At 46.6% G+C, this 15,489-nt stretch overlaps 1 protein-coding gene across 2 annotated transcripts in view; it reads right to left on the bottom strand.

Annotated features, from left to right (window-relative positions):
• LOC100765617 (purinergic receptor P2X 7) overlaps positions 1-11,600 on the bottom strand; it is a 38,249-nt gene extending 26,649 nt beyond the window's left edge. Inside the window, exons 1-3 of one of the 2 annotated variants that reach the window (XM_027414038.2) lie at positions 11,265-11,600; positions 1,569-1,737; positions 181-249 (exon numbers count right to left, since the gene is read on the bottom strand). In XM_027414038.2, the coding sequence (XP_027269839.1) occupies positions 181-249; positions 1,569-1,737; positions 11,265-11,389 (363 nt within the window). In that variant the 5' untranslated portion in view covers positions 11,390-11,600. Of the gene's footprint in view, positions 1-180; positions 250-1,568; positions 1,738-4,666; positions 5,589-11,264 lie in introns of those variants that run through there. The other variant, XM_027414039.2, reaches the window with a different exon arrangement.
• Between the last annotated feature and the right edge of the window lie 3,889 nt (positions 11,601-15,489).

Below are 15,489 nucleotides of genomic sequence, written 5' to 3'. Positions count from 1 at the left end.
TCAATGAAATGGGAAATAAATCATACACATGCCAGGAATAATATTGTTGTGAGCTGCACAGAGAGCCTGTGAAGGCAAAAACAGGTGTCCAAACGGCCCCTAGACTGAGGCAGGCTGACAAAGAGCTCTTTCCCAGAATGAATCTCCCCCTTCATCTCTCTGAGAGGGCCCCCTGCTTACCTCAGGACATAGCTTCTGTTCTTGGCCTTCTGACTTGAGAAAATTGGTCATTACGAAGAAGGAGTTCCCCTGCAGAGAGAAATGGAAAAGCAAAGGCAAGGCCTTAGGGGGCAGAGCTCCTTAAGCATCATATGTTTGGCTAAGTACGGGGTGTGTGTGTGGAGGGGGGCTTTGTACTCTTCCAGGCCTCTAGAAGTCAGCCGTGGGCAGCAGCGTGGACTTTGCCAAGGGTTTTTAACATCAAAGCTGCAGGAACTGTCTCACCAGGCAAGGGGGAGCAGAGGAGCTTTCGAATGTGGGGAGCAGTCATTTTCTGTCTGAGCCGGCCTCAAAAGCAGCTGTGTCAGTTTTCTGACACAGTCAAATCCCATTAAATTGAGACTCTGGAGAGCGGGGGAAGTGGAGGTGGGTTGTGGGCTGCACCCTGGGCAAGCTGTTCAGATTTCTCAGGGCTTAATGGAAGGCTAGGGGGCTTCCCACTACCTGGGCAATCAGTGGCTTTTATGGTTTGTAGTTAGAAACAAATAGCAGCTTGGGCCTGATGGTTTTGCCAAGTGCTCTGGCTCCCCAGGGTTGCAAATGGGCTCTTTTGTTCCTTCCACCCCCATCTGTTCCTCACTTCTTGGCCCCTCTCTTATTTCTCCTTTTTTGGTTAACTGCTTTCATTTTTTCCTGCTTTGCAGACTCAGCTAGCCACACAGTTCTCTGTGACCTACACCTTTTATATCCTTGTCACCACATCCTTTCTTTAGAAAGACTCAAGAACCATCTCCTGAGGACCTTTTCAACGGTAAAAGGTCACACAAGCCATGCAGAAGACAAGCTCTCCGCCCTTGTGAATCCTGGCTGGGGCTTGCCATGTGGTGGCCTTGCTTCTAAAGCCACTTGCATGCGCAACACCGCCAGTGAATCAGATCACATTTGGAATGCGCCAGGATGTGATGCTATTTCCAGCAACCCAGTAGGACTCTATAAAGCGAAGATGCATCTTCTTTGAGCTGCTAGATGTGACCCAGTTTTGCATTTTTTAGGTTTTCTCAATTGGGATTTTTGCAGGTTTTAAATAGGACCAATGTTTTTTCTTTTTCTGTTGAGACAAGGTCTTATGTATTCTAGGCTGGCCTCAAACTCACTATGCAGCTAAGGGAGACCTTGAACTCCCTCTTCTCCATTCTTGACCTCCTGGGGGCTACAGGCTTATACTACCACTGGTTTTATGGGTGCTAGGGATTGAATCCAGGTTTCATGCATGCTAGCCAAGCATTCTGCCAGAAGAGCTAGGTTCCCTAGTCCCAAGACAATTGTTTTTGAAATGAGGCTTAGACTCCTAAGGATGGGAAAAGGCAGCGAGCAGAGATAAGTCCTGGAGGCAGCTGCCTGGTGCTCACCTGCAAAGGGAAGGTGTAGTCCGCAGTGTCAAAGACGCTGTGCAGTGACTTCATCACCCCACCCTCCATGACATTCTCTGTCACCTTTGCGATCCCTTTGACCTTGGTGTGCACGGAGCTGATAACAGGCTCCTTCCGCTGATACAGCTTGTCACTCACCAAAGCAAAGCTGAGAACAGATGAAAAAGCATCAGTGGTTTTTGCACAACCCAGGGCAGTGGTTTGGGCTGCAGACTCTGGGGGAAGGGTGTGGTCAGAGAAGTTTCTGTTCAAAGCCTGCTTATGCCCAGTGACCTGCTTCCTTGGGACTCTCCCTCTCTGCAAACCGGGACTAGTAGTTGTACCTACCACCCCCTCTTAGTATTACCTACTAATACTAATCAGTCCCATTCTTTATGTGTTGAATAGCTCTGTCCCAGGGTCCAGTAACACCTCAGCTCTGCTTGCTCTTATTTCAGGTCAATAGATTTTTTTGTTTGTTTGTTTCTGAGACAGGGTCTCTCTATGTAGTCCTGGTGTAGACCAGGATGGCCTTTGAATTCACAGAGGTCATCTTGCCTCTAACTCTCGAATGCTGGGAATTAAAGGCATGCACCACCACACCCAGTGGGTCATTTTGTTTATCAGAAATATACAGAATAAAGCAGGTGATGGTGGAGCAATCCTTTAGTCCCAGCACTAGGGAGGCAGAGAAAGGTGGATCTCTGTGAGTTGGAGACCAGCCTTCAAAGCCACAGAGAAACTCTTTCTCAAAAAACCAAAAAAAAAAAAAAAAAAAAAAAGAAAAGAAAAGAAAAAAGAAAAGAAAAGAAAAGAAAAGAAAAAGAAATACACAGATAAATCTATAGGGACAGAAGATGGATGGTTGCAGGAGAGAAATGGGGAGTGACAGTGAGTACATTATTTCCTTTTAAGATGACAAAATAAGCTGGGTGTTGGTGGTGCACGCCTTAATCTCAGCACTCGGGAGGCAGAGGCAGGTGGATCTCTGTGAGTTCGAGACCAGCCTGGTCTACAAGAGCTAGTACCAGGACAGCCTCCAAAGCCACAAAGAAACCCTGTCTCGAAAAACCAATAAATAAATAAATAAATAAATAAATAAATAAATAAAAAGTTAAAAAAAGATGACAAAATATATTAGTAGATAAAGGCATTTATTATATAATACCAAGCACATGGGAAATGCTACCTGTGTGTTTACTTTAAAGTAGTCCTTTGTTTCCCCCTCTCTTTAAGTGGTCAGTTTTATGCCATATGAATTTTACCTTGATAGCTAACATAAAATTCACACACGCCTTTAATCCCAGCACTCAGAAGGCAGAGTCAGGTGGATGTCAGTGAGTCTGAGGCCAGCCTGGCCTACAGAGTGAGTTCCAGGACAGCCAGAGCTACACAGAGACACCCTGTCTTAAAAACCAAAAAGTACACACATTTTTTATAGATATAGACATATGTCTATAGAAATATCAAAACAAGGGAACAAACATCAAATTCAGATGTATGTTTGCCAGGGGAAAGAGACTGGGGTGGAGGATGAGTTTACAGGGAGAAAGCTGGACTAGTAAGCTTTGTTTCTTAAGTTGCACAGTAGCACATGGGTATGACATTATTCATAGTACATTTTAGTGTTTCTCCAACAGTGATTAAAGAAGAAAGGAATCAGTCCAGTGAGATGGTTCAGTGAGTTGAGTTAAGGCACTTGCCAACAAGACTGACGACCTGGGTTCAATCCCCAGAACCCACATGATGATGGAAGGAGAGATCTCACTTCTAGAAGTTGTTCTCTGCCCTTCACGTGCACACCATGGCACATGAGCACGCACACGCACACAAAATGTAAACAGTTTAGGGGCTGGAGAGATGGCTCAGAGGTTAAGAGCACTGACTGCTCTTCCAGAGGTCCTGAGTTCAATTCCCAGCAACCACATGGTGGCTCAACACCATCCGTTATGAGATCTGATGCCCTCTTCTGGTATGCAGATATAGATGGAAGCAGAATGTTGCATACATATTAAATAAATAAAATCTTAAAAAAATGTAAACACTTTAAAAAGTATTGGTGCTAGAAATCCACATTCAGGACACACTCAGCATGAATAATACAGACCTTAATAGAACACTGTAGACAAATACGACTATGAATGTCCAGTCTCACTTCAGCCTCAAAACATTTACAAAAATACTTGCAATGTTCTTTCAAGTTATCCATTGCAGCATCCTACCAGAACAACACATGCTCTACCATTTGGGAAGCTCAGTCTGAGGCATCATTATCCATTCTAGAATATGCAATACATGGTCATCTTTAATAGAATCCAGCCCTGTTAAAACCACAAAGGCTTTGCAAACATAATAGACCTCTATATCATAATGAACATGAAAATTCTTTTCTTTTTCTTTCTTTCTTTTTATTTTTATTTATTTATTGATTTTTTTTTTTGAGGCAGGGTTTCTCTGTGTGGCTTTGGCTGTCCTGGAACTCACTCTGTAGACCGGGCTGACCTCAAACTCACAGAGACCTACCTGTGTTTCCCTCCCCAGTGCTGGGATTAAAGGCGTCCCCCACCACTGCCTGGCGAACATGAGAATTCAATTAACACATCCTAGAGACACATCAAAGGAGAAAAGAGGCAAAGAGAGTTTGAAGTATCTTGCCTGTTAGAAAGAATAGTCTAATGATCAATCCAGTCACAAACTCTTGACCTCAAGTGATGACTCAAGAGAAGCCAGCCTTCCTCTCTGGGCCGTGGGTTCAGTCACAATTCTCTAACCTCTAATCCCACTGACTATTAGCTCTAAGAAACTGATGTTCAACATATCCAGGTGCACACAACCCACCAGACCCTGGAGCAAGCACAGTATTAAGGAGCCAGGTGTCTAGCTGAGCCGACGGAATGGGTAAGATTGAGATGGGAGGAAGGAAGAGCTGGAGAACCTGGCAGGCACAAGAGACCTGCAGCAGGAGAAGCTAAGGCCACCCAGAGACCCTTGCAGAGCAGTGTGGCCAAACGGGAGGGATTGGAGGAGCCAGGATAGAGTGGAGATGGAGAGGGAGGTTGGAGTCATGGAGCCCTGAGAATGGCTCCCGCCTGACTCACCAAATGTAGATGCAGATGGCTCCTAGGAAGGCATTCTTCAGAGTCCCGACCCATATGCTTTGGATCTGAAGGACTTTTGCAGATTTGTACCTGCATAACTGGCCCACTGGCAACATGAAGAGAAGGTTCTATGAGTTCCCCAGGAAGGAAGTGTCTCTCAGCAAACTCTGCCTGTCTCTTATAAGTTCTGAGCAAAGGTGTGAGCTCTAAAGTGAAAGACAAGCTCTGAGACAAACCTGCCTTCACATTTGCTTAACCCACAGCTAGCCTGGGGCCTTGTTCCTGCCTTTGCTGCACGGACCCATGTAGTCAGGAGCATTTATCGGAGAGTCTTCTCCCAGCAAAGGCATTTATGCCACCTGAGGTGAAACGTCAGGTCAAAGGGCATGTGCATTTATGGCTCAATTCCTTGGGCCAATCTACAGAAGGCTGCAATGTTTCATGAGGCAAAAGTGTGCATACTGCCTCTCACAAAGGCTTGTCAGAGGCATGGTCGTGTGGGCACAGCTGAGACAGTGAAGGGTCTGGACAGCGCCTTGGGCATCAGTACAGACATGAGGATAGATGCGGCAATAGTGAGAAGCCCTCTGAAGGAGAAGGGCACAGAATGGAACTGTAATGTGATTACAGAAGAAGGGGGCCAGGCAAGCCTTCCCTGTGGTTGCTAGCTGGTGCCAGCGAAGATGATGACAATGGTGATGGTGGTAATTTTTTCACTTATGCCATCACTTTCTCCCTTTCCCCATCTCTTTTCCATCTGCATTCAAATACAATTTCTCATCTTAAAAATAAATACCCCCTCCACCCCACGTTTTCTAGCACCATGCAGGGCCTGGCTCCTCCCATGGAGCCCAGTCTTTTGAAAGAGTGACTCACTGAATCCCATTTCTGCATCTCCATTCACTCCTCCACCCACTCCAGTCTGGCTCCCACCCCCACCACTTCTCCAATGCCTCCCTTGCCAGCTCACTCCCTTCCAAGTGTCTGCAGACGCCACGATCGACTTTGGTGACATGGACCACTTCTTTCTCCTTCTTCCCTCAGCCTCAAGGAGTCTACATTCTCCTGGCCCCCTTGGATCTCTCTGGCCTCTCCATCTCAGAATCCCTTGGGGAACTTCTCCATTTCCCTGCCCCTTGAATGCTAGCACCACTCAGGACTCTGTTCCAAGCTTCTTGCTTTCGTTTTCTAGCTGGTCAGTTGAACATGTCCATGGCTCCAATCACCATCGATAGGGTGGTGATATATATTCTATCTTAAAGCTCTGAAAGCAAATATCTACACAATCAATATGCACAATTATGAGCCTCATATACATTCAAACTCAAAGCCATAAGCTCCAAACTTAGCCTTTGACCCCAGTTGCCTTTTCTCCTGAACTTATCAACTCCAGGAAGGTAGCCACCAACTTCTTATCAGTGGCCCAGCTCAGAAATGTGTCCATTCTCTCTGTAAGGCTCATACATTGTTCATTTATGAAAGTTCCCCGGGGCAGCCGGCTCCTCTGCTCCATCATTCCGCAGGAGAGGCTTCTGGGTAGGCTGGTGCATACCCCTGGCTTCTGTTGTCCCCAACAGCATAGCCTGCCTGGCTGTTAATACAGCACTAGGTCATGAGTTAACCACCCAAGGCTTGTGTTACAGTGTCTCAAATGGGAAGCCCAGGGTGACTCTCTCATTTATCCTCTTCCACATACATCCATTCAACTACAAATCCTGCCAGGTGGTGGTAGCACACACCTTTAATCCCAGTGCTTGGGAGACAGAGACAGGTGGATCTCTGTGAGTTCGACACCAGCCTGGTCTATAGAGCTAGTTCCAGGGCAGCCAGGACTGTTACAGATAGAAACCCTGTCTCAAAATAAATAAATAAATAAACTATACATCCTATCGTTTGAGCTGGGCAAGAAGGTGCATGCCACTTGGGTGACAGAGACAGGAGTGTAGCTATTCAAGGCCAGATGCAGCTACATGTGGAGTTACTTGAAACCCTGTTTCAGAAAACCAAGTCAAAGAAATTCTACTATTTTATCTTCCTGATTTTCCTGATACTGCTCAGCTCCACCCATCCTCGGTCACTGTCACCTCCTCAGCCTAGATCACTGCCAATTCATAGCTGGATGATCCAATACTATACGATATCCCTCCAGGCCTGGTCCTGTCCCCTCCACGCTCCAATCTGAGCATGAACTCTGGATGAGATGTCCAAGTTTGATCTCAGCTGGCTATGTGACTTAGTCACCAAAGAGATTTGTAAAGGTTGTTAGACAATTCATATGGTTCAGCTGGAAACTACATGATCAAGAAGCAGACTGTTCCAGGAAAAAGGTATCTGTGAACCATTGCTCAATTTGAAGTAACAAACCCACAGTCCTTCTCAGTGGAACCAGGCACCAGGACCTCAGCTGCAGCTGCCCCCTAAATGAGCTGGATCCCACCAGTTACCCATCCTGTAGCATGTTCCCAAGGACTGCTGAACCTGCTCTCTGGCAATGGTACCTTATCAGAGCAGAGTCTAGACACATGACTGAGGACTTTGAGATGTGAGATTACTAGGTTATTTGAGTGAGTTCCAAGTGCCCATGTGTCCCTGTCAAAGAGGCAGAGGACAGCCGGACACTCCCCCAGGGGGGAAAAAGCATTATGAAAACACAGCAGATAGAGAAACAAAGAACTTCCTCCTCTTCATGTTTCCCAGCACCCTCAAAATAAAGCTCAATTCTGTCCAGAGTCTGAGCCCTGCTTGTTTTTGCAGTGGCCTGGGATTCCCCTCTGAGACACTGTAACATCAACCAGATACTGTTAAGCCACAGCCCAGTGTTGTGTTAACAGCCAGGGAGGCCGGGCTGAAGGGGACACCAGAAACCTCTCATGTGATATGATGGAGCAGAGGAGCCGGCTGCCTGGGCAGCTTTTGTAAAGCTAAAGAGAAAGAGATTGTGCTCATTTTTTTTCTCTCTTTCTTTCTCTTCCTTCCTTCCTTCCTTCCTTCCTTCCTTCCTTCCTTCCTTCCTTCCTTTCTTTCCTTAGAGATTATATGTTTCAGATTGTGTTTTTAACATCTTGGAGCTAAAGATAGCACAACAGAAGTAGTCATAACATTTTAGTTGCCAGTATCTCTACTGGTCCTGACCAATGGGTCTAGCGAGCTTGCCTCTCTTTGGTCTTTCATGGGTCAGACAAAGGCATCCTCAGCTACAGGATGCCTGAGCCATCTCTCCCATTGCAGGTCCATTTCAACTCGGTCCACACCTCTCCAACTCCACCGCCGCATTGTAGCTCATCTGGTTTCTTAGTGGTGCTTGCACCCCACTCTTGTCCTATCACATGCCCCATCCCTCTGCACAGTGGCACTGGAGCCTTCAGAAACACTAGTCAGATGGTTCCGCTCCCCAGTGATAGCTTCTTCAGAGAATCACAGTCCAGTTCTTATCCACCCTGGCTCCTTCTCCTCCCTCCTCCCTTGGGTCTTCGCTGTCCCTCTTGTTTGCTTTCTCGATCTTTGCAGGTACTGGCCTTTGGGTCCTCTGTGTCACGTGGCTGAATTCTCCTATAGGGGTCTCCTTCTATGAGGGCCTTTTTTAATCCTCCAGCTGCTCGAATGTCATCATATCATCCAGGGCCAAGGTGATATGTGACACATTTCATGTCCCCAAGGCCATAGACACTGTGCCTGGGTTGGGTTTGGTGTCTGGTATATTCTCCACTTCTGTGGAAACTTCACAGAAGAGGCCCAGCTTTCCAGGTGTGAGGCTACCCTTTGGGGAACAGTCAGTCAATCTGGGACTCCATTTTAAAAAACATACATAAGCACAGGCACACCCCCTCCCCAGCAAAAGACATCCTGGGGCTTCAAAGGACAGCAGTGCTGCTGGTGGAGGGGGTTGGCTGGGCCAGGAGAAGCTGCTGTAAATGAGATCAGCCTTCTCATACCTTCTTTTGCCACTGAAGTACTTCTCAGATCAGTTTCCGGGAAAGGGGGGTAAAAATTCACAATAGAAAGCAACTATATTCTACCTCTCTGCTTCTCAGATTGTGGAATAAAATTCAAGATGGTGACGTTACAGGCAGCTTGGTTCAAACAGTAGCCCCCTAGTCACAGCAAATCAAGTAGGAGTGTGGCACCAGGGGACAATCAGCCATCGATGTGGGCTCCTGCTGGGACTGAGGAAGAAGCTAGCCTTGGCAACAGCCAGAAACATAGTCTCCACAGCTGTTTTGGGGCTGAGACCATACAAACAAACCAGGACTACAAACAGGCCCAGATTCCCCAGATATCTCTTGTTTATTATTTTTAGCTTGCGTGTATGTGTGCATATGTGCCTGTGTGAGTTTATGTATGCCATGTATGTAGCTAAGTAGTGTGGCTGGTGGAATTAAAGGTGTGTATCACCATTGCCTGGCTCTATGGCTGTGGCTAGTTTTGCATTTTGATCTGCAGTGGCGTTATTAAATCATAAAAAATATATCACCACAAAGACCGGAGTTCTCACATGAAGGCCATGTTTGGTGGCATGTGCATATAATCACAGTACTGGCCAATCAGAGAGAAGGAAATCCCTGGAGCTAGCTCATTGGCTGCCAGTCTAGCCAAAAGGGTGAGACTTGGGTTCAAGGAGAGACCCTGTCTCAAAAACAGTAAGAAGGAGAGCAGTCAAAGAACATGTCTAAACATCAGCCTGTAACTTCTACACGTGTATGTGCACAGGCACAAACAGAACAGATGGACACCTTCAAAAACATGCATGCACATGTACACACACACACACAGATGTTTTTGAATCCACATTTCTATATCTCAAACTCAAACATGGTTGTGGTTACTCTGAGACTCAAAATAGAGGGTGAATATAAAAATACCCATTCTGCTCACAAAGACGATTCTTTAGAAATAGCTACCAGTTACGGATTGCTCACATCAAAATCATGATGAAGGGTGTACTTTTTCCTCTTTAGTTGTCCAAAAATTGTATGAACAGACACGGAAACAGAGGCATGCTGGCTAAGTGGCTTGGCCAAGATGTATCCGGGATTATAAAATGGGCCACCTTTGAGCTTGAGGAATGGCTCTGTGGGATGTTTGCTGTGCGAGCATAAAGACCCAAATCCAATCTGCAGCACCCATGTAAAAGTTGAGCACAGCAGCACCAGGGAAGCAGAGCCTGTAGGATCCAGGCGCTCAGTGGCCAGCCAATCTGGCTGAATCTGTGGGCTTCAGGTCTGTGAGAAACCTGTTTCAAAAGAATAAGGAGAGCTACTGAGGAAGTTGACCTGTGGCCTCCACATGCACTGTTATCCTCACACACAAGCAAGTACACACACACAGAGGCCACTCTCCCTCTTAGTAAACCACAGCAGCCCACATGTTGTAACAAAGGCACCATCTTTACCACGGTCAGAGAATCACAAGTCAAAGCCACAATGAGCGACCATGCCGCACCCTCAAGGTTAGTTATGATCAGAAAGCCACAGTATTGAGTATTGGTGAGGTTGCAAGACTGGAGCCCTCATGTTCCACTGCTGTGAAAAGGTGAAACTGCTGTGCAAAACAGTCCAGCAGTGCCTCTGAGGGTGACACGCAGGTGCCATGTGACCCAACAAGTTCCCTTGGAGGCAACCCCAGGAGAAATTAGGGCCCAGATAACAAAAATAGTAACAACCCAAAGGCCGTCATCTGATGAATGGATAAGTAGAAGTATTTTATATACAATGGACTGTTATCTGGCCATTAGAAAGTGTACAGCATTAATTCACGTGACAACGAAAGAGCCAGTCACAAAGGACCGAATGCTATGTGATTCTGTTTATATGAAATGTGAAAAATAGGTAAATTCATAGATGCTAAAAGACAGTGAGGAAGTTGAAAATGATAGCTAGAGGGTGAAAAGATTAATTTGGGGGTGATGAAAATGCTTTTTTTTTTTTTTTTTTTTTTTTGGTTTTGTTTGGGCATTTTGAGACAGGGTTTGTCTCTGCAGCCTCAGCTGTCCTGGAACTTGCTCTGTAAATCAGGTTGGCCTTGAACTCAAAGATCCACCTGCTTCTGCCTCCATGCCTGGCTGAAAATGTTCTAAATATATACCCCCCCCCCCACCACCACCATACAGCTCAGTGAGCACACTGAATGCCATGGACCTGGACACTGTAAATCGGTGAAAGTCCAAGGTAACTTCATATGCTGTTTTAAAAGGGCCCCCTTTATGCTCTAAAATAACATTTCCAAGCCTGGTCCTATACCTACTAAGCATGAGGATGACTCAGACTCACCAGGGGAAATCCCCACCTCCACATGGGAGCCCAGGGTGTCTGCCTGTGTCTCCCAGGTTCCTCAGGCATGCCCTGCCCTGCTCATCCTGGCAGGCCTCTGCCACAGTTATAAAAGCTGAAGGGAAGCACAAAGCCTGCCATCCTTTCTTTGTGGCTTCCTCCAGCTGCAGCCAAGGGCAGCTTCCTCCTACTGTTTCCTCCCAGCCGATTATGAGAGTGTGTTTCAGATTTAACAACTGCATGGAATCCAGCAAGTGCACCAGCAGCTGCCCCCTGGGGGAGCTGGTGCTGTCCAGTGCTGCAGAGATCTGCCCATCCCACGCCCCACTTACCTAACGTAAGAAAAGACCATCACATGCAAGACCCATTTAATGGTGCCATAATTCATACTCTGGATCCGGGTGACTTTGTTTGTCTCATACTGCAAGACGTCATTCCAGCTGCAGCAAGCCGGCATGGCGACAGACTGGCTCTCTGTTCAGGCTGGACCTTGGCTAGACCCTCCCAGGCTAGACCCAGCAAATACTCTGGTAGGAGCAGCCAAAAACAAAACAAACAAACAAACAAAAAAACCAAAAAACCACACCGATTCTTAGCAGGAACTTTTAACTTCCAGCTCCTCCAGTGACTGCAGTGGAGGCGGGTCCTGGCAACAGCCCCAAATGTGAGTGGAATAAACAAGAACCAAGTCCTACAGGCCTGGCTGGCAGATGACCCCGCCCTGCATCCTCCCCCGACGCCTGCACAAAGATGGTGTTCAGAAGATGGGCATTTTTAAAATTCCCCCTTCCTTTTTTCTTTTGCTCTTTTGAACCCATTTCACTTGGTTGAAGAGAGCTGCCCTTCAAATGTCATAAGACCCTGTGTGACTCAGAGAGGGGCCTAGATACTTCATTGCCTCTAGCCACGTTAAGATGTATTCCATCTGTCTTGTTTTCTTTTGCTGTTTCTTTGTTTGAGACAGGCTCTCAAGCATCCAGGCTGGCCTTGAACTTCTGATTCTCTACCTCCTGAGTGCTGGGATCACAGGAGTGTGCCACCACACTTTACAGAAATTACCCGCTCATTTTCTACAATCCTTTGTACAGTCCATGTGTACCGGTGCACCAGGTGAATGAATGGTGGCTTTTGTCCTTCCCCTCTCCCAGCAATACGATGTCTGCAGATGCCGGTGGGCAGGATCAGATTCATTATGGGATGGGTAGACTATATCCACACTTCATCTTGCTTACTTGATCCTCTAGATTCTGTCCTGCTCCTGGGAGGTCAACCCAGGACTTGGGCGAGTCAGCCTCAGACCACCAAGAACAAAGCTACCGTCCAGCAGAAGTAGCTTTCTTGACCATGCCTGACAGAGCCTACCTGCTGGAGGACCGAGGATGTCCCCAGACAGGGTTCCGAAGAAGGTGGAGTTGAGATGAAATCTTGTTTGGTTGATTTTCTTCGTTTGGGTTTTGTTTGGTTTTGGGACAGGGTCTCCTGTAACCAACATGGGCTTCTTTTGAACTCCCTAAGTAGCTGAGACTGGGCCTGAACTCCTCATCTCCCTGCCTCCCCCTATCAAGTTCTGGGATTACAGTTGTGAGCTTCCACACCAGGTCTGACACCCCATTGGGTAGGTTGAACGAAAGCAGGGTCTGCAAAATGGACTGCTTCTGGCATGGATTGCACAGCTGACCCAAGACCCTGTGTAATAGACATGGTTGGCACGGACCAGGCACCCACTGACCCCTGTGTCTAAGGCCCCATAATAACATGGATATGGCAGCTGTTTCTCTGCATTGAGACTTAGGGTCCTCCAGGCACAAGTGGAACATTTCATTCTGAGAGTTGGACTTCAGAGGACAATGCTCCTCCGTGAGAAAGAGAGCAAGAGTAGTTCCTGTATTGTAGAACAGAATCTTCTCTCAGCCCACTGCAGTCCCTCCCACCCGATCACTGGCCAGGCAGATCTGCATGTTTCCAGTCTGTTTGTACTTTTGCTTCCTGTGATTTCCATCAAGGCAGCTGCCCCCATCCCTGCTGGCTCCATTTCAAGAGACTAGAGGGCAGGGAGTTTGGGTGAGTGTCCCTCCCCCCCCCATTCAGATTCTTACTTGGGAACTCTGGCTTTGTCCCCTGGGTTTCCCTCTTGCCAGCCATAGGCAGCACTCTAACTGCTTTCTCTTAATTCTGCCCCCACCTTTGTCCCACCATTGGTTTCTTTGCTTGAGGATGTCATTTCTTTTCTAAAACTCTGAGGAATATAGTAATCTTCACCTGTAAATAGGATAGGGCCATGAGATGTTAAAGGTGCTTGCCACCAAGGCTGACAACCTGAGTTCAATACCCAGGACCCAAATAATAAGAAAGAAATAACTCTACACACACACACACACACACACACACACACACACACACACACACACACCAAAGATGAATGTAACAAAAATTTTAAATACCAGATATACAGGGTCCCCATCAGGGCAGTAAAGTCTGGTGGTTAGAACCAGAGGGGTAGCTGTCTGATCTCCAATCCTGGCTTTGAATCATTATAACAACTCTGTGGCTTTGGATAGTTCTGTTCATGTCATTCATTTATTCATTACCAGGAGCACAAGGGAGTGGCGAATATAGCCGTGAACGGGTGTGTATGTCCAAAACGTCCATCCACATGGCACATCCATACAATGAGATAGTGTCCACTCATGAAAAGGGAATGAAGAACAGATATGTGCTGTGACTTGCATGAGCTTGGAGAGGTGAAAGGAACCAGAACAAAAGTCTCCATCTGATAATTCAATTTCCAGAAATGCCCAGAACAGGCAAATCATTCTATATTTTCTTTACACCACCTACTGAATATACTACATGGATAGTCCATGGTCTTTCTTTCCTGCGGTGCTCTGTATTTCACCACCATACCACTCCATGTATGCTGTGGGTTTCTATTGCTGTGAAGAGACACCATGGCCATGGCAACTCATATAAAAGAAAACAGATGGCTTATATTTCAAAGGTTCAGTCCATCGATGGTAATGGGGAAAGATCCAAAAGTCTGGATCATCAGGCAGCAGGAATAGAGAGAGACACTGGGCCTGTCTTGAGCATTTGACACCTCAAAGCCCACCCCCAGTGACACACTTCCTCCAAAAAGGCCATACCTCCTATAGTGCTACTCCCTGATGACTAAGCTTTCAAGTCTGTGAGCCTATGGGGGCCATTCTTAGTCAAGCCACCACAGTTGTTCTCAATAAGATCACCAGTACTCTCAGCTGCCCAGTTTACTGAACATATGTGTATTCCTTATTTTGCTTGGCCTTTGGACTCATTCAATAGCATGGCCACTTACTTTGTACTGCTTGGAATAATTTCTCCCCTTGATTTGTATGTCACCCCTGTCCTCATGTTGTCCCTCTGGGGTTCTTATCGTTCTGTGACTCCCTTTTCCTCACACATTTCAGCTCTCTCAGCACTTGTATGTTTCTGTCAGTCAGCACAGGGCAGACTATGCAGCCGTCACAAAGCACACTCACAGCTGCAAATAATGGCTTCTTTCTCATCAGTGCTACACATGCCATGCTAATGGAGCAGCCTCATCTTGAATTTTGTATGAGAACTCTGGAGTTCTCTGAGTAGCAATTAAACACTGACCTAGAAACAAAGCATTTACTACTGCTTGTCACTCATTGGCCAAAGTCATCACTTGTCCCCCCGTCCACTGGAGACCCAGAGAACTCAGTGCTGCTGTGAATTTCTGGTGTACCCAGAAACAGAAGCAGCAGAACTATGACTATGGCCCTTCTTCCTCTCTCCCTTCCTTCCCTCCCTCCCTCCTTCCCTCCCTCCCTACATGCATGTTGTTTTAAGAATTACAAAAAAACAGGGCCTGGAGAGATGATTCCACAGTTAAGAGCATTAACAGTTAAGACAACACAAGTTGAGTTCCCGAAAACCATGTTGGGTGGCCCACCATTGCCCGTAGCTCCAGCTGCAGGGGATCTGACACCCTTTTCTGGCCTCTGTAGGCATTTGCACGCACATGTGTGTACACACAAGCAGACTTATATAAAAATAAACCTTTAACTTAAAAAAATTACCATGGCCAGAGAGATGGTGGTTAAGAGCACTGGCAGGGTTCAGTTCCCAGCACCCACATTGCAGCTCACAACTGTCTGTAACTCCAGTTCCAGAAGATCTGACACTTTCATACCAATGCACATAAAATAAAGTTAAATAAATTTTTAAAAAATCACAGAAAGCTGTAGCTGGGATATGGCTCAGTGATGAAATGCTGAGACAACTTGTGCAAGTCCAGGTTCTTTCTTTTTTCTTTCTTCCCTTCCCTTCTTTATTTTTTGACAGTTTCACTCGGTAGCCCTGGATATCCTGGAACTCACCAGGCTGGCCTCAAACTCACAGAGATCCTCCTGTCTCTGCTCTGCCTCCCAAGTGCTGGGATTAAAAGCTTGTGCCACCACAGCTGGTAGTCTGTTCCTGTTTTCTGTAAGAGCAGTTAAGAGAGATATACAAATTCAGGTTCTCACAAATCAGCATCATGAGGCCCAGTTAGAGAAG

Source organism: Cricetulus griseus, chromosome 4 (assembly GCF_003668045.3).
Source record: "Cricetulus griseus strain 17A/GY chromosome 4, alternate assembly CriGri-PICRH-1.0, whole genome shotgun sequence".
Classification (NCBI taxonomy): domain Eukaryota; kingdom Metazoa; phylum Chordata; class Mammalia; order Rodentia; family Cricetidae; genus Cricetulus; species Cricetulus griseus.
The sequence above is the reverse complement of the archived record's forward strand: the minus strand, read 5'-3'. Positions and strand labels throughout refer to the sequence as shown.